This window comes from Podarcis tiliguerta (genome assembly GCF_965153285.1).
Source record: "Podarcis tiliguerta genome assembly, chromosome: 12".
NCBI lineage: Eukaryota > Metazoa > Chordata > Lepidosauria > Squamata > Lacertidae > Podarcis > Podarcis tiliguerta.
The window spans coordinates 34,844,975-34,864,408 of record NC_139545.1 but is presented as its reverse complement, the minus strand read 5'-3'; the positions used below and the strand labels follow the sequence as shown (position 1 = coordinate 34,864,408).

General features: G+C 42.0%; 1 protein-coding gene across 17 annotated transcripts in view; it reads left to right on the top strand.

Annotated features, from left to right (window-relative positions):
- The window catches only part of ADAM22 (ADAM metallopeptidase domain 22), a 116,416-nt gene that overhangs the window by 77,135 nt on the left and 19,847 nt on the right, over positions 1-19,434 (top strand). For 8 of the 17 annotated variants that reach the window (XM_083405730.1, XM_083405742.1, XM_083405738.1 and 5 more), the window contains exons 12-27: positions 626-710; positions 1,692-1,782; positions 2,470-2,521; positions 3,774-3,873; positions 5,734-5,805; positions 6,264-6,356; positions 7,073-7,153; positions 8,045-8,095; positions 8,661-8,724; positions 9,453-9,558; positions 10,570-10,692; positions 11,295-11,463; positions 11,786-11,891; positions 13,085-13,175; positions 14,798-14,815; positions 16,823-17,017. In XM_083405730.1, the coding sequence (XP_083261856.1) occupies positions 626-710; positions 1,692-1,782; positions 2,470-2,521; positions 3,774-3,873; positions 5,734-5,805; positions 6,264-6,356; positions 7,073-7,153; positions 8,045-8,095; positions 8,661-8,724; positions 9,453-9,558; positions 10,570-10,692; positions 11,295-11,463; positions 11,786-11,891; positions 13,085-13,175; positions 14,798-14,815; positions 16,823-17,017 (1,497 nt within the window). The remainder of the gene's footprint in view (positions 1-625; positions 711-1,691; positions 1,783-2,469; positions 2,522-3,773; positions 3,874-5,733; positions 5,806-6,263; positions 6,357-7,072; positions 7,154-8,044; positions 8,096-8,660; positions 8,725-9,452; positions 9,559-10,569; positions 10,693-11,294; positions 11,464-11,785; positions 11,892-13,084; positions 13,176-14,797; positions 14,816-16,822; positions 17,018-19,434) is intronic. The other 9 variants (XR_014503626.1, XM_083405731.1, XM_083405735.1 and 6 more) reach the window with 3 other exon arrangements.

Sequence of the window (19,434 nt, the reverse complement as noted above, 5' to 3'; positions counted from 1 at the left end):
ATCCCAGCCAACCCCACTGATTTCCCCCCACAAATATTTAAATCTGGATTTATGTTTGCACCCCTCTAGTATCCTTGTGCCTTATTTTCCAAGGGAGTAAACAAGGCATAAGACGAGCTCCTCTTGTCTGTCTTAGTTGACTTGCACTTTAAGGTAGGATCTCTCTAATGCTGTCCCCAAGGCAGTTGTGCCACAATTTGAGCACCTTGCTTGAAAGCACCCAATTCCTACTGGATCTGTGTTAGCCTCGCCTGACGCCAGGTGTTTTTGAGTGCTCCCATTAGCCCCAGACAGCTGGAATGCATGAGATTTATACTCTGAAACATCTGGGGGGCATCAGACTGAAGGAGCCTGATCTGTGCAGATCATCTCTTTTCAAATCGTTTCCATGTTGTTTCAAATTCATGGTAGCTTCCTTTTTAAGGCTGTGGCTTCTTGCTCTCTTTCCTTCTCCCCGCTGCCTCCAAATCACTGTGCTGAATCAGAAGCGGGAACTTCACAAACAAGCATACGTGTTTTCTGTCTCCTGAATCCTAAGCTAACGCTTGTTGTTTGAAAATGCCATGGTTTCTAAATTGCCGCTTTGTGCTTTTCTCACTATCGTTTCTGTTGTTTTTCTTTAAAGGGGGAGTCAGTTTCAGAGCAGTCGCAGCGGGGCAGCCTACATTGGTGGTATTTGTTCGCTTCTGAAAGGTGGTGGTGTAAACGAAGTAGGTCCAAATGCCTCTAGGAACACAAAAGGGCATTGCTGAAATGTTTTTGTGAAAACCCATGTCTGGTTCAGCTCTCATGGCGCAATGCTGTGTCACCCACCCTCCCCTGTCACAATGGGAAGAAAGCTCCCCTTGGTACCAGTCAGAACATGGAAGGGGAAAAAGATTTAAACCGTTCTCTCCCTCCCCCCCCCCCCACTCCATGCTACAGTCTCAGTCTAGCTACACATCCCCAACCCCGCACTGGATTTTTGTTATTAATATCCTATAATAAAGTTTAATGCTGTAGATGAACTTGTTTTGTATTGGATGTTGTCAGGGAACTGCCATCAGAGCAGGAGGAGGTGAGAGGGCTCCCGGATGATGGTGGAGAGGGTCCCAGTAGGAGGAGGGATAGTCCATAGGCTGGGGAAGGAAATCAGTGTAACACCAGTGGAGAAGGGGAGGAGATAGAGGAAGCGGAGAGGTGGCTCCAGGACTCTTCGCAGGAGACGAGCGGAGAGGGGACTAGTGCTCCTTTGCCCACACCCACCTTGCGCAAAAAGCTTTCGCGCAGGCAACGGGGGAGGAGACTGGGCGTCAAGCAGCTTTATGTTGAAAGCGGTTTAAGAAACGCCCACTGACGGATTCTGCCAGCGACTGAGGCAGCCACGGAATAGAGGGCTGTCTAGTCAGAAAGGGTTCAACCATGCAACCTAGCCAGGAGTAAAGGCTACTTACGCACAAGCAATTCCTAGAACCATTACAGATGTCTTCTCTAATCATTTAAGGTAAAATGTTTTTACCTGTTATCTGGCCTGTGCTTTGCAACCTTTAGCCAGCTTGCTGTTCCTCTACGGTTCACGGGAAGTAAATGGAACAAGCCTTTGCAATCTCATCTTTCGCTTCAGGACAATTCTTTTAAAATTTATAAAACACTTCTAAATTGATTTCCTTTTCCCCTCTCCAAGCCGTTGCGTCTCTTGTTTTGTCTTTCAGTTTGGAAAGCCGGATTTAATGTCAGTAACGTTGGCACAGTCCTTAGCTCACAATCTTGGCATTTTCTCAGACAAAAGAAAATTGCAGAGTGGTAAGGAAGTTTGGTTGATGGTTTCCTTTTTAAAAACGCTTATTTATTTATCCTCCCCCACCCCAAGGAGGGCAGATGTATTCTCATGCCCCCTACCTTTGCCCCAGTCTCTCCTTTTCTCTTTCTCGGTCATTGTAATAATATATTATTTTTCAGAAGGAAAAGGAAATTTTGAAAGATGTTCCTAAGAATGCATCTGAACTCTCTGGAATTGCATTGTTTGTTAAATAACGAATCAGGGATACATTTTGGTCTAACTGTGGCAATTATCCTATGGTAATTGTATGCAAATTAAATGCAGATCTTTTGCAATTGGCCACATCTGCAGCTCATAACCTGGCTGGTGGTGGGGAAGTATTTCCCCTCTCCTATCAGATATGGGACACGGCATTAAAACTTACTTACTCCATACATGGTTGTGAGAGCCAAACCCATGAAGGTTTGTTTTGCAGGTATCTTTTTTCCATAGATTTCTGGAATGATACATTTAAAGATGAGAAATGCCCTTACTCACGGCTTACTTTGGTATTATAGAACTCCTTTGGGTAGGCATTATTTATAAGTATTGTGTATTCTTCCTTACTTCTTATTTGTTTCTCCTAATATGTCCCCCCCCCCATATTTAGATTATTTCCAAAGGGGGGAAAAACAAGAATGTGTATTTTATTTTATTTTATTTTATTTTAGGTGAATGTAAATGTGAGGACACATGGTCTGGCTGCATAATGGGAGATACTGGGTAAGGTATTTCTTTTGAGAAACTTCAGCGCAGCAAAAATCTAGATTAGGAGGTGGGGATGGTCGGAGGAAGCTGTACTAAATAAATAGCATTAAATGGAGCTGTGCACCTGAATCGGCTGACAGCAAATTGATGCACATTGTCAAATTGACAATGGATTGTGCTCAGCTAAGTCCTACTCAGAGTAGCCCCTTTAAAATACATAAACATAAGTTAATCATGTCCATTAACTTCAGTGGGTCTATTCTTAGTAGGACTAGCACAGACTGCCACCCATTGAGTCTGTGTGTCTCATTCGGCAGATAACAGTCTGCCTGCTGGACCAGGCCTATGGCCCATATTGTACAGCACCTTCTTCTCACAGTGGCCAACCAGATGCATGTGAGAAGCAACTGGTATTCAGAAGCAAACCACCTCCAACAGCAGAAGTAGAACGTAGCCATTGTGTCAAGTTGTGTCTGATAGCCTCATCCTCCATTTGTCTAATCTTCCGTTAGAGCCATGCAAGTCAATGGCCACCACAGCACCTTGTGAGAGCAAATTCCACAGTGTGACAATGTGCTGTATAAAGAAGCACTTCCTTTTGTCTGCCCTAAATATTTCAGCTTTTTTGGATGTCCATGAGTTCTAATGTTATGACAGGGAGAGTGAAAAAAGTTCTCTATCCGCCTTCTCCCGTGCCCTACATATTTCCACAGACTTCTGCCATGTCACGTCTTGCTGTGAGTTCTAATGTTGCACAGCAGAGGAATCCACTAGTGCATCAGCTGCACTAGCAGAAACTGGTCGCTCAACAGATTACACAACCTCTTACACAAAGTTACTTGCAACCTGCTTGTGCATTCTCTTGTGCAACAGTATTCTGGTGGCGTCAAACTTTTTACCAGCAGAACAAGTACACTGCAAAGTAACCTTAAAGGTAAAGGTAAAGGGACCCCTTTACATCCAGCTCTATTCCTTATCATTCTTTTGTATTCCTCGGTGCTCCAGATAATTTGCAAATACTAACAGCAGAAGCTGGGGAAAGGCAAAAGCTAATGAGATTATCTAGGGCATCGCTGGAGAAAGCACAAGATTCATTTCGATGACAATTCTTCCTACTGGTTTTAATTAGCAATAAAATAGCTTAAGGAAATAACTGGCAAAAATATTCCTTCCGGTGGAAGCACTTTCAGTCCAATAGAAGTCCTTCCAGAACGTTTATGAATCCATTGGTGGGTCATGAAATAACCTGCTTCCCCCTTTGGTGCAGCTATTACCTTCCAACCAAGTTCTCCAAATGCGACGTTGAGGAGTACCACGAATTTTTAAATAACGGCGGTGGAGCCTGCCTTTACAACAAGCCTTCCAAGGTAATAGCGGTTTGACACTAGAGGAAAGTAACGTTTTATTATTCTGTCTACTCAGATGCTCAGCTCAGTGTCCTCCCAATCATTTGTATTGAAATGCTTCTTGGCAAACCCACCTGTGTAGCACTTGTTATATATTACCTTATTTCAAAATTGGCTGTGGGCAATCTGTGACCTTCCAAAACGTTGCTGGACTGGATGAGAAGCTTTAAGTGTCGTGGGGTTTTTTTGGAGCATTTTAAAAACAAAACTGTGCATTGACTTGTTTCTACAACACATATTGGGCGTAAGGATCACTTTCAATAGTAGAGGTTGTTTGCATTGTTTAGTGCTCCCTTAACTGGACACAGAGCATATGTAGGGGCGAGGACTCTTAGAATATCCTGTGACAGATGGGGATGACCAATCTCCCTTTATTCAGTGATTCCTCTACAGGAGTCTATTTTTAAGTAAATCTACATATATTTAATTTTGGCTTTGCTTTTCATCACAGCACTGGGATTCAGAGCTCCCTGGTTTTTCATCTCCTGAAATTTAATCTGCTGCCTCCCCCTGCCTCTAGTAGTGCTTTTTAATGTGGTGTTTTATGGATTTGTTTAAAAGTTTGTTGAGAGTTTCCTTGGGTTTCTTTTTAAGAGAAAGTCAGGATAAAAATATTTTAAATAATGAATAATAATCTGCATATGCAGTACTGAAGTTGAAACGGCAAAGTTTTAAGGAAGTTAAAGGAGTTTAGGATTAAGGTGCAAGTGAAATATATTAAAGACTTCTTCCAACTATTGAAACTCGTTTCCCTAGCATCACTGCTATAACAGACAGTGAAAAAAAAAGTTAAGCATTTATGTCCTTCCCTTCTGGGCGTCTTACAATATTTAAAAACGAAAATGCTATAAAACAACAACAGAAACCAAATCAGCCAAGGAGGCAGGGCCAGCAGTTAAACCCCCAAACGCTTTGTTGTTTAGTCGTGTCCGACTCTTCATGACCCCATGGACCAGAGCACGCCAGGCACTCCTGTCTTCCGCTGCCTCCCACAGTTTGGTCAAACTCATGTTAGCAGCTTCGAGAACACTGTCCAACCTAAGCTGCCACAAAAAGCAACAGATAGAATAAAATGGTTGTTTAAAAATGCTTGTTTAAAAATGAAAAGGCATTGCAAAGATGCAACCACAAATGACCCTCTTTGTATACAGTGGAATAATTTAGTGCGTAACGTTGGAAAGATGCTTTTCTGTATGTCACTGTAGATGTGACTCACACAAGACTTTTTAGGCATTGAGTAATAAATATGTGAAGCGGCTATTGAAAAGTGGTAGTCGCAGCCCCTGGGTGACAATGCATGCACAAGCTTCAACCCTGGCTGATGCATGAACAGTGCCATGCTCCAGGTGCACAGACATATTAGACAGGAGAACTGGTTACCTATGGCAGCGGTGCAAAACCCCACGTCCAGCCCTAGTTGCCCCACTGAACTTTCCACAGCCCCCGTTTCCTACTCTGAGTGTATTTGAACAACCCTTGAACCCTTGCTTGTCTGGACGGAGGACAGAGAAGTGTGTGAATGTGTGTAGCAGGCATCCTGCTGTACAAACGTAAAATTTACATTGGTTGCCTCAGCCTTTGGCACTCCCCACCACTGGAACCTGGCCTTTGGAAGCTTGCCCAGAAGGGAACGTGGTCCCTGGGCTGAAAAACGTTTCACACCCCTGGACTCCAGGGGTTATAGCTATAGCTTGCATATTCTCGAGAGCTCCTCCACCTAAACATATGAATACGACTGTGGGCTGTTTTACCGGTGGCCAAATAATGCAACCCCACACTTACCATTTTTATCGTGTCTTCCTTATTTATTTTTCATCGCAGCTTCTCGATCCTCCAGAATGTGGCAATGGCTTTGTTGAAGCTGGAGAAGAATGTGACTGTGGTACTGCGACCGTAAGTCTTACAATGAATAGTTTGTCTGGGGCATCTCTTCCTTTCCAAATTAGACAACTCATTAAAGAAGAAGAGAAACTGCCTTAAGGGGGCAGGCTTACTGTTTGCATTGTCTTCCGCGCCAGCCACTTGGTGAAGGAAGCAAGCTGCACATTAACCGTGCATTTATGCATGCACAGTGGTGCTGGTGGAGGTACTTTGGGTCTCCTTGCAATGTACCAAGCAAGTGTAAAAAGAAGAAAAGAAGACTCTGGGGGTGTATCCAATGCTCGTCATGCTCAGAGCATGTTTCTCAGTTAGTAGATGCCAGAGTATAGGCTTCTCCCAAGGCCATCTAATTATTTATTTATTTATTTATTAATCTGAAGTTTGCATTATGCGCACCATAGAGTGTCAGGTGAAGTTTTGAAGAAATGTGCTCGTCAAACTGCTGTTTTACAATTGCTTCCACTCCTCAGGAATGTCGCGCTGAAGGTGGAGATTGCTGTAATTCCTGCAGTCTAACGGCTAACTCCGAATGCAGTAATGGACTTTGCTGTAAAAAATGTCAGGTGCGTATTTAAGTGAAGGATTTTTTATTTGTTTGTTTTTTTAAAAAAAAGACCGTTTAAAAGCCTGCCGCTATGTAATTATGCCTACTTTTGATTACCAGCAGAATCGACTCATTTTCTGAAATCTTAACAATGTTTCCTTCGCAGTCAGTTTCATCTGCAGGACGTAGCACAGTATCTCCTGTTTTCAAACACTTGTTTGTTTACAAGTTGGCCGGTTGAGAAGATATTAAAAGAGAAACAGTAGCACAAAATGAAATGGTGTTATAGCCTGAAGGGGCCTTGGAGGTCACGCAGCCAAACCCAGTTCTCACTGTAGGATCTCCAATGGAGGATGCAGCTACAGTTACCCATGACAGATGGCCAGCCATCCTTGGCTTAAGTACCTCCGGCAAAGCAGAGCTTACCACCTCCTGAGGCAGGCTGCTTCAGTCTGTTTCTCCTAAGTTTAGCTGGAATCTGCTTCTTTGAACTGCTTCCCTCCTTCATATGGGCCGCTGGTCACAGGGGTTGTGCCATTTATAAATATAGTGGCATGTAATTGTAACCTTCATTATTGTACTTGGACATTTGAATTTTGTCAGTAGCATATGAGAACTCCCAATTAAACCCGATGCCAAGAACAGAAGAAGAAAATATTTTTGTGTGTGTGGTATTTTGACTTGAACTGTCAAAAGGTTATAGATCTTCTCAGATATTTAATGTTTCTTTTTCAGTTTGAAGCCAAAGGAGTTGTATGCAGAGAAGCTGTGAATGATTGCGATATTGCAGAGAGTTGCACAGGAGACTCTAATCAGGTAAAGTTTCAGAATGAGCGACTAGAAGGCTGTAGCTCAGTATAGCAACAGGACGTCTGCTTGGCATGTAGAAGGTCCCTGGTTTAATCCCTGGCATCTCCAGGTTAGCATTGGGAGAGGCTCCTTCCTGAAGCCCTGGAGAGTTGCTGCCAGCTAGTGCAGGCAGTATGGAGTTAGAGGGACCATTGGTCTGACTCTGTATAAGGCAGCTTCTTACGTTCAGAGAGAGAGTGAGGTTTGCAAAATCTGGACATTCAGTTAATACCCACTTGAACAAAACAATTTTGGGAGACAGGAGGCAATGTCCAATCGAAGGAAAGTTTTAAAAGCTGCATTTGCATTAATTTTAGACACTGCAGTGCAGCTTTAAAAACTCTGGTCTAGCTTATCATATGGTTCTTTCTGCTTTTTCTTTGTTGTTGTTGTTGTTTAGTTGTTTAGTCGTGTCCGACTCTTCATGACCCCATGGACCAGAGCACGCCAGGCACTCCTGTCTTCCCCTCCTCCCGCAGTTTGATCAAACTCATGCTGGTAGCTTTGAGAACACTGTCCAACCATCTCGTCCCCTTCTCCTTGTGCCCTCCATTTTCCCCAACATCAAGGTCTTTTCCAGGGAGTCTTCTCTTCTCATGAGGTGGCCCAAAGTATTGGAGTCTCAGCTTCAGGATCTGTCCTTCCAGTGAGCACTCAGGGCTGATTTCCTTAAGAATGCATCCCAGTACAGCTCTTGCCACTCTTTTGTTGACTATGAGGGCCACTCCATTTCTTTTACGGGATTCTTGCCCACAGTAGTAGATATGATGGTCATCTGAACTGAATTTGCCCATTCCCGTCCATTTTAGTTCACTGATGCCCAGGATGTCAATATTTATTCTTGTGCTTTTTCTTTAGTGCTCTCCAAATCTGCACAAAATGGATGGGTATTCATGTGATAACGAAGAGGTATGTACAGTGTTTCATTTGATAACTTGCGTAAGATAGGCTTGAGCAGATAAAAGCTAGTCTGTTCACAGACGTCTATTAAAGGACTCATTTGGGATGATGGAATCTGTGATTCTAAACATGTGCTGCAGAATCTCGTGCCAGAATCGTGTCTCTTCCCCACCCCTTCCTTTTAAATATATGTGTAAATATTATAGGTTCGGTTTCTTGTTCACTTTGTTTCTTGCGTATCACATTAGGGGCAGATAAACAATTGTAATGTAATGTTAATACTTCAAATACATAACAATAATTTGCACTTCAGTTGGTTAGGTGAGTGAGACCTTTTTATTTAGATCTGGCAAACATTTGAAATTGAAATTGTATTTTAAAATGGAGTTGCATATTAAGGCTGCTAGGCACACTTACCTGGCAGTATGTCCCTTTGGTACCTATGGTGTTTTTTTTTTTTTACTGTTTTATAATCTTTCCCCCTCAGTAATGTAGAAACAAGCTAAGCAATAGTTTTTTGGGAAATATGTCAAATGACGATAGACCATGTGTCCTTTTCTTGTTTTCTCTTCAGGGCCTTTGTTTTGGAGGACGATGTAAAACAAGAGACAGGCAGTGTAAATATATCTGGGGAGAAAGTGAGTAAGCTCTTTTAAGCTTCCAATTATTATTATTTTTTTTAAGTGGTATCCCTCTGGAAACCCACTTGCTTGGCATCAGGACTGTTACACAGAAGAACACTTGCTATTTGCTGCTCCAGAGAACAGCACTATATCTAATGGACTTAAATTACAGAAGAATAGATTCTGATTCAACATTAGGGCCACACCTGCGCTATCCTTTTAGAGCACTATGATACAGTCATGGCTTCCTTCAAGGAATTCTGGGAAGTCTAGTTTGTTAGGGGTTGCTGAGAGTTGTTAGAAGGCCACTATTGCCCTCACAGAGCTGTAGTTCTCGGAGTTAATTTGGGAAGATGGGTTGATTTCTAAACCACTCTAGATTTTGTCTGGTTGCTAGAGAATAGGCAGTATTCTGCTACAGTTTCCAGCAGCAGATGTTTCTGCTGCTTTATAACCACAGATGTCTACTATTTTAAAGGCAAAGTGCTTTATCAATTGTACAATACCTTTGCAAATTCTAGTTTCCTGTCAATTTCCTCCCAACCCAGTCACCAGTACATTTCAAGGATGCTTTAGCTGAGAACCTTCAGTGCTTATATAATAAAAATCGTTGAGAGCATATAAATTGTGATCTCAATCAGGCCAAAATCTTCCCATGTTTGCACGTGCTTACCTTTTAGAACAAACTTGTGCGTCATAATTGAAGGAAATTAGTTTCTGTTATTTTTTTCCTTGCTCTTAAGATGTGACGGTCGCTGATAACTATTGCTACGAGAGGTTGAATATAGAAGGAACTGAGAAAGGCAACTGTGGCAGAGACAAAGATACTTGGACACAGTGCAAGAATGAGTAAGTTAACACTATTCTTTTAAGATAGCACCTTGATTTTCTTCGTGTTTTAGGCCAGTGGTTCTCAGGCATTATAAGCGACATATATGTTCCTTTGCAGATAACCAGATTAACACCATCATCGTCGTCATTAATAATAATAATAATAATAATAATAATAATAATAATAATAATAATATAATTTTAGATTTAATTGCAAAGTTTGCATTGCAGTAATACAATCATGAAGTCACCAGTCGCCTGAGGTACTGTTGGTCCCCAGGTGCTTGTTTGGGTTCAAGGGGGTTCTGGGCCTGTAGAGGTTGGAGACTGTTGGTGTAGACCAGGGATGTCCAACACGTCAGTCGCGATCTACTGGTCGATCCCTGCGAGGTTTTGGTAGATCGCAGTTGATCGTTGGCCCCCTTCCGACCCCACCCCCTCTCCCAGCGCCAGCCTCTATTGTTGCAGATGGGAAGCCGGAGTTTAGAAACGGAGGCTGTTATCTGGCCAGCAATTGTAAGGTTAGTGGCTGCCTTTGTTCCCCCCTCCCTCAGAAGAGCTGCCCCCCTAAAAAATGGGGCACCTCCCCTCCCCCTAAAAAGCTCAACAACTTTGAGCTGAACTCCCCAAAAACGGGGGATCACTGCCAGATTTTAATTTTGAAAGTGGATTGCAGTCTCTCAGGAGTTGGCCACCCCTGGTGTAGACCAGGGTTTCCCAAACTTGGCCCTCCAGCTGTTTTTGGACTACAGTTCCCATCATCCCTGATCACTGGTCCTGCTATCTAGGGATGATGGGAGTTGTAGTCCAAAAACAGCTGGAGGGCCAAGTTTGGGAAACCCTGGTGTAGACAATGCTGAGCTAAATGGACCAGTGGTCTAACTCAGGATAAGGCAGTTTTCTGTGTTCTATTGCTTATGTTCAGTAAACACCACCTATTTCTCTTAGGCAGTTTCCCCCCCTGTTTTACTCCAAGCAGCAGCAGCAGCAGCATCAACAATGAATGCCTTGTTTAATCTTTCCTTCCAGGGATGTTCTTTGTGGATATCTCCTGTGCTCTAATATTGTTTCTATCACCCCAAGACTTGGGGAACTCGATGGCGAAGTCACTTCGACTTCTCTTCAAGCTGTGGACAAGTCCTTTGTTTGCAGGTAATTTCTCAAATCCTAAACGGGGAGGACGCAGTCCAAGCACATGAATTGTATATTATTGTCATGATCAGAGGTAACAGCACATCATATGTCCATCGCTATGTGTATACAGAGCAGTTGCACTTGTAAATTTAAAATAACGTTGCATAAATTCCAAGTTGCTTAATCACTGGTCAGAATTTTTTTGAAGTTTTGCGTGATCCACTGTGAGAAAACGTCAGCTTTTTTCTAGCATGAAAAAAGGATTAACAAACGTTACTTAGAGCCAGCATGGTGTAGTGGTTAAGAGCGGTGGACTCGTAATCTGGTGAACTGGGTTCGCTTCTCTGCTCCTCCAAATGCAGCTGCTGGGTGACCTTGGGCTAGTCACACTTCTCTAAAGTCTCTCAGCCCCACTCACCTCACAGAGTGTTTGTTGTGGGGGAGGAAGGGAAAGGAGAATGTTAGCCGCTTTGAGACTCCTTCGGGTAGTGATAAAGCGGGATATCAAATCCAAATTCCTCCTCCTCCTCTAGTGTTCTATGTCTTGACAGCAGTTTTGTTAAAAAGGGATTTTAGTTTGGTGATCTAACTTAACAAAGGCTTTTTGTGTCCTTTTGCAGCGGGGGTCATGTCAAGCTAGAGGAAGATGCAGACCTTGGCTATGTAGAAGATGGGACACCTTGTGGCCAAGGAAGGATATGTTGGGAGCACAGATGCCTTTCTGCAGAATCCTTTAACTTCAGCTCCTGTCCAGGAAGTACAGAAGGCACCATCTGTTCAGGGCATGGAGTAGGTTTTGCAGTGCCTTGAGGGAGTGATTGCACATTAATTCCTTAAATATTGGCTGGCTGGCAAGGGTTCTTTCTGTGCCTTTTCCAAAAGGGCTGTAAAACAGGCTGAAAGCAAATACATGTGAACCAATCTGGAACCTACGGGTATAGGGTGGCATACAAATAAGAATAATAAATCATCCAGTATACTTTAAAGCACTGGAATTAATCATCTGCCTCATTTTGTAGCCTAGTGGTAGAAAAGCGGGAAAGCAATATATTCGGATGACATATTCAGATTTGAGGACTGCTTTCTAAATGTTAGATTACATTATTTATAGGTGTGCAGTAATGAAATACAGTGTATCTGTGAAGGGCTGTGGACTGGTGCGGACTGTGCCAAACCCATCATGAAACCAAGAAATGATGATTTTATGCCCAACCCTGGTGAGTTGCATGTTTTACAATTTAATGAAATGATCACAGACTACTTGGGGGGGGGGGTCAGACTTCAAAGCATGTGCATTAATTTTCCACTTAACATGCCATCATAGCAGTAGAGTCTTTTGTCAATGTAAAGACTGATAATAGGTACCGTTGCACCAACTTTCACAGGCCAGAGCCCAGTTTATCAGATACAGCTACCTGCCACAAGACTCGGTTGTCTTACAAGTCGTGCTTTGTAAAAAGGGCCATCACTCAGTGGTTCCACATTGAGTCCAAGGCACCTCTAGGTTGGGGGGGTGTGTGGAGGAACTGCACTATGAAACCATTAATAGCCACTTCCAGGCACTGCAGACAATATTGAACTAGATTGACCAATCGTCTGACTTGGTAAATGGTTATATGTGGTCAAGGAGTACCAAGACCTTGAACTTGGTCTGGTGGAAGATTGGCAGTCACTGCAGATCCCACAGACGAAGGTTTTATATGCTGGTGGCAGTTGCCTCCACAAGCAGCCTGGCCACCACATTTTTCAGCCTCCAGACAAACCTCAAGTGCAACCTCACATGGAGAGCATTACAATAATCCAACCCTGAGATTACCAGTACATGGGCAACTGTGGTTAAGTTATCCTGATCCAGGAAAGGCCATAGTTGTCTTCTGATAAAAGGTAGTCCAAGCCACTGTTCTTTCATTGGCAGAACTGGATCCAGATGAAGCATCTGTTCCTTCAATGAGAGTGCAGCCTCAAGGCGATCTAGATCAGAGCTGTGGCAGGGGCAAAAAGCTGAATCTGCTCTTGCCAGGGTTCAGATCCAGATTGTGACATGCATACACTCAGCTGCTGTTTACTAAAAAACCAAAGAAACACACCTAAGTTGGCCCACGTTGTCTTGAATCCTGCTTTATTCTTTGCTGCTACATGTCTCCCTGAGGGTGTTTATCCCAGAGTTTTACACCTCTAAAAATGAAACAAGCAATCTGAATTTAGGTCTGTCTCCAAATATCTCATACTCCGAACAAACCCATTTAAATGTTAATGGACATGTCTGTTGATTTTAATAGCTCTACTCCCAAGTATGACTCAGCTGAATAACTGTATTAGGAAAACCAAAGTTTTGTAGTTTTCTGTATGTGTCCCTTCGCTTCAAAATGAGATACATTCAGATTATTGTTTCCTTCTTTTTTTAATCTAGGTGTCACTAGCACAAATATTATTATAGGTGCTATCGCTGGTACAATTTTAGTGTTGGCTCTGATTATGGGCATAACTGCATGGGGTTACAAGTAAGTAATTTATATATATATATATCTTATATTAATAAAGGTATTTTTTATTTCATAAGATTTTCTATACTTTATTATGATTTGATAAAGTAAATGTATGAATTGGCAGAGTGGTGAAAGAGAGTATCAGAAGTTTCCCTAATCAGAACTGCTTCCAGTTCTCCTCTCTGCAAATAGTTGCCTTTCTAGGCTTGCTGTACTCAGAAGACTTGTTGTCCAATATCTGCGGACTGAAGTTTGCATAAGACTGGAGGACAGCCTTTGAGTAAAGCAAGTCTAGCCATCCTCCCTGGGGATTATGGGAATTGTAGTCCAGTGACATCCATAGACCCAGCCAGCAAAGCTGATGTACTCTTTAAGTTAAACTTGCCATAATAATTATATTATTTACAGGGAAAAGCCTGGCTTACTAATTCTTTAGTATAACCTTCTCACATTCTATCTTTAATGCACATCTGTGTTTCAGCATGCCATGTCTAAACGAAATGTATGATAGGAAAAATAAAATCTATTGACACTTATGTGCTGATCCTAAGTATAGGCCACATTCACACATGTTGATAAGTCATGGTTGCTAGGCTCCCAAGGTTTTGGGAATAAGCCACATGATTTGTGTGCACTGTTCAACCCCCCCCCCCTTACTCCCACCCTGGCATGAGGAGGGGAAACAACCCCAGAAGCTTGAAAGGGGTTTGACTTCCTGTGACGTCCATGCCTGAGATTGTGCATTGTTTGGTCTCAACTAGCAGGGTTCTTCTTAACAGTCAGTTAAATGATACTAACTCTACTTATGAAGTTAGGCAGCTCTTGAAAGGTACCAGAGGAGATTGCGCTCTCCTTCCTTGAATGAGGAGAGAATGAAAATAGATCTGGTTTGCGCAAGAAACCTCATGGTTAGTGAGGAAAGAGTTTCACCACGAGCCTGAGTTTGGACAGCATGAGTGAAATTGTGGCTTAGCTCAGCTGAGGACTGAGGAGGAGCAAAATGGCTGCAAGCTCCTTTCCGGAAGCCCACATCTTTGTGGGCCTAATAAGCCATTGACTTGGGTTCACATGACACAGCGAGCCATAGTTTGTCTTACTGTGTCATGTGAACCAGGTCAGTGTGTGAGTTCATATTGCCCAGGGTCTGCAGGGTTTGAAATAAGAAACATCATTTTCTTCCAAAAGGGCTTTCCTGAACTCAGCCTATGCATTTCAAACATAAAGCTGATGCTTCATTGCATGCAGTTTTCATAGTGTCATGCTCTGTTTCATAGCAATGACTCAATTGCTTGGGAAAGACAATAATACTCAACTTCTGCTAGGATTTCTTTTCTATTTTATATCTTTGGGACTGGATCCTAAGGGCTGCACAAAGGTGGGTCCTACCCCCTCTCTTCAACTGCAGCCACCCACACCTGGCCCTGTGCTGTTCCTGAAAGTTTCACAACAACTCTCTGAAGTGGCTTTTCAGGGGCATCAAAGAGATGCCAAAGGAGGTTGTGGGTCTTTCCCATTCTGCATGTGGAAATCCACTGGGAGTTCTTAGGATCCTGTTCTTAGCTTATGATACTGAGAAGAGTAATGGCAAGTACAACATGGTAACTCACTCTCTTATCTCTCTTCCTTCCTCTTGTAAGAAACTATCGAAGACAGAGGTATGTGAAAAAGCAGTGTGGCCACATGTCACAGAATGCTTCAGATGTGATCCCTATTTTTTATTTAGTTGGGATATATCTATATATTAGAGACATCAGTATGGCTAGGAATGTAACATTTTTTGTGTACATGGAGCTGTGGGCTGATGAATCTAATTTAAATGGCTCCTATCTTTGTAGTGTTAATGTGTTGTCCCTTAAGACTTGGATTCCTGTATTCTCAGATATGTTCTTTTAGGAGGGTGGAGCCCTAAGGCAGAGACCAGAACCCCGTGGCCCTCCAGATATTTTTGGACTACAACTCCCATCATCACTGACCATTGGCCATGTTAACTGGGGCTGATGGGAGTTAGAGTCTAACAACACCAGGAAGGCCATGGGTTCCCCATACCTGCCCTATGTGGGCTGTTTTGTTTTTTATTACACCTTTATTTTCCTAGCAGCCACAGTGTTGAAATTTAACCTCAGACCCAGTTCAATTCCTCTTAGTACATAACATTGATTACTGGAGCATTTTCCAATTACCTGGGCACTAATCCCTTCCATTATGAACTTGTCTGCATGTTTGCCTTTTTAATCAAAAGAGAGATTAATAAAGCCATGTATGATCCCGCTCCTGACTGGTGCTGAGCACTTGTTTTTCTAAGCCACAATATTTTTTTCCAAATTTAAAAAAAAAATACTTGAAAGGAGGTCTAAGGGACCTCATGGATGGTGTTAGACTACAGCTTCCATCATCATTGGCTGTGCTGGCTGAGGTTGATGGGACTTGGAGTCCAGCAACATCTGGAGGACCCCCGACTCCTCACCCCTGCTCTAGAATAAGGCCCAGCAGCATTGTCCTTGGTTTGATTTGGCCTCATGAAGATGCCATGTGCTGGCATCTGAAGCTGAGGGCAATGCTTCCCTATAAAATGGCTCCAGGTAGCACCTGAGCATGTGATCATTAGGACTAGAAAACACATGGTGTCAAAAAGGTAAGCGGTTAGGTGGCAACTTGGCTTTATGAAAAATATCTTCTCTACCCTTTCCACTTTCATGCTCACAAAATTCTAAAAAACACTGTTGGATTAGTTCTAAGTTTGACATTAAAAGTCTTGTACTTCAAGGATAGCACAACTAGAAAAGAAAGTACTCTTACCTCTGTTTGTCACACACAATAATTAATTAATCTTTCTTAGATAACATCCTGTAAGTGTTCTTTGATCACAGTTCAAAGTACAGGAGTCCAGTGTCATAGATATGGAATCTTTTCCCCCCTTTGTCTAAAACTAATTTTTTTGTAAGGGAAAGTACAAAAATTGTACTGGTGTATGTGAACTATATATCTATAATCTATTGCATTAGTTTGAATCTTTGGTCGAAGAGTGGGATTTGGTATTTCTTGAATATCCTGTTTAACGAAAGAAACTCCTTAGTTGAATTTGGGATGGGGAACTAAGTTTGTTATGACTGCTAGGCAGCAGTAGGAAATCCCCTTCACTGTGCTCATGTAATATTTGGACAATATTGGGTATTGTTGTTGTTTTTAATTGCCTATTAATTATCAAGGCCTTCTTTACTGATTGCTCCAACCTGTCATGAGATGGAGAAAAGGAAAGATTGGGGATGTAGAGGGTGGCAATACCTAACCCCACTCTTGAGTGTCTCTTAAATCAAATTGTTCAAACTTGTTGCCTTTAGGCCTATTAAGCAAAACACACTCTGTAATGGGTGCATATCTTAATTAGACTTTTAAGTATCTCAGGGAATGCATTTCCCCATTACAGAATGTAAGCCTATTTTCTCAGGTAGCCATTCTCTCTTATTTATATACTTATGTGATAAATTTTCATGGTCTCCTTTCTAAGCTTTTTCCTGTGCTATATATATATATGCATATGTATATGAGTGTGTATTTATTTACATATATATATACATACATACATACATTTGGAATATGCATGTGTTTTTTTGTTTTTTAACCTTCAGTGTGTTTCTGACTTGAAAATGTTCATTATGCTTTAGACAAATCCCTCAGGGAGATTATGTAAAAAAGCCTGGTGAGGCCGACTCCTTTTATAGCGACATGCCGCCTGGAGTCAGCACAAACTCTGCATCTAGTTCTAAGAAGAGGTCTGCTTTTCTGTCGCATTTTCAGATTTCTACCTGTTCCATCACACATTATTCCATTAGTCAGAACCTTTCATTGTTTTGCAGCAGGTTTGATTACTTCTTTCCTTCCTTTTGTGGACTGTGTGTGTGTGTGTGTGTTTAAAGTGACCCCCTTCAGTCTTTGATTACTGACTAGTTGTATCCTCTCTTTTCAAGTGCACTTCTTTGGGGATCCAAAACTCCGACAAATTATATTGGTGGAGTGGGTGGGTGGGCGGGCTTTGTAGCCCCACAGATAAATCAGATCCTCAGCCATCTCCTTCTGCTTGGAAGTGCCTTGTTTTGCTGCTTATAAAGTGTCCTAGCTCCTAATCAAGCAAAACACTGTACCCAAATTGCCATGAATTTGAGATTACGATGAAGTAATCAAAGAAGGGGGATGCTGTACTTTCATTAACTGTTATAACATTAATGAATTACGGTAATAGAAATGTTAGAAGTGTTGTGTTTTATCACTAGTTTGCCCTGCCTTTTTGTTCTTTCGTATGTTGCCAAATCTGGCATTTCCATCTAGCATTTCTCTCTTTTTACTGACCAAGGAAGGCCTGATTTACGTACACAGCCACCCTTGCGGGTGAACCAGCTTGTGATGTAGATCCCTGTAGGCGTGGCACAAAGTTTTATGAGTGGCTTCCCATGCATTTTGGCCAAGGTTGCAGCAGCAGGGTTGGAGTGTGTGAGAAGCTGCTACACCGCCATGTGGGCCCTTCACTATTACAACCAACAGGATTGTTGTGGTCAGGCCATAGAATCACTGCCGACACCTTGATTCCGCCAGATTTAATCCCCAACCCAATGTCTCTGGAGCATGACGCATCCAGGGTGAGCAAATATATATTGCCCTCTTCTGTGAAAGGAAATGCAGTGGACATGTACATGGAGCTCTTTTATGGATCTGGAGCTTTGTGCATGACACGAGGCAATGGGCTGTCCATTGCTCTGTCTGCTGAAGAAAGGCATATGCACCATTTTGAAATGACACACACATCATGGTGCATTTAATAGCTCATGAAGTTAACAAGGTCACTTTGATCTGTAAACCTTTTTTCTGTCTTTTAGCATGGAGAGATTTATTATGGAATTGCTTTCGCCCCTCAAGCATCTTAGAAGGCTTTCACAAAAAAACAATAATTCTGCCATGTAATAATACTAATAATGGACAGGCTATTTTGTGAACCATCATTTCCCCCCTTTTTTCTTTTTAAAGATCATTCACGCTTCTGGTGGTTTTCAAATGAGAAACTGAAAAGAAACAGAGGAAATTTGCTCCTCAGATTCAAAGTTGTGAATGTAGTAGCTTAGTGATGCATATGTAATGCCGATGCAAATGTCTGTTTAATACTGAGGGTTTTTATACCTTTGTGAGATTCTCTTTAATTTTTGCATGGCAGATGTCAACTTGAAAAGTAACTCCTAAGTCAACATCCAGTTTCTTGACTGAGGGTTTATGTTTGTGGAAGGATTAAAATGTTGATTTTTCTGAGAGTAATCTTCAAAGCTGCATATCCATCTGCAGTTGAACTTCTTGAATGCCTAAATATAACAGAATTTTTGGAAAACAATTTTCCTGATATTTTGTCTTATTTAGGGAGCAAAATTTTGTTCATTCTATGAAGCTTGACTTTTAAAATGGGCATTGCTTAAATTCCATTGTATAATGTTATGTGTCATCCCCCCGCCCCATTTCCATTGATTCCTCATTTCAACCACTTGTTTGTTCTTTACTGTATAATGGTATGAAACTCTTAAGGTCTGTCTACATTAGGACAAATAGTATCTCTTGTCAGTTACCTATAAAGCTAGTTAAGTTTAAAACTGGCATGGCTTATATTATGGGTGCTTAGTATCAGGCAGGAAATTTACCTTCACAAAAGTTTCAGACTACAATAGTTGGACTAATGAGTAGGGGGGAAAGTTCTGTTGGATGCAGTCCTTCATATCTTACATATTTTATTAATTAAAAAATTGCACAGGGAAAAAAGATTAGAAAAAGCAAGAGAAATATGGGGCTGGATTCAGTCAAAATCAATGGGACAAGTTAGTCATGGCTTAAATTAACACCACTTGATTTCAAAGTCAGGTTCAACTCCCATCATCCTTCATCAACAACCATGCTGGCTGGGGCTGATGGGAGTTGTAGTCCGGAACATTTAGAGGACACCTGGTTGGAGAAGCCTGGTCTGAAGAAACCAAGTGGGAAAGGAGAAGGACTAGGTTGCACTTCTGCCGGGTGTAGAAGAAACTTGCTTTCTTCTTTTGTTTCTAGACGACCTGTGTACACATCTCCTCTGAGCCAGTTGTAAAGGCACCAGTGATGACCCAACATCCAAATATTTGCACCTCTGAGTGCAATAATGCAGCCTCTCACCTGCCATTGTGTTCATGAGCCTGCCAAATTATTTGACAGTCATCCTTGTCTGGCAAATAAATGAGATATCCCACATATACTAACATAACTAGAAAGG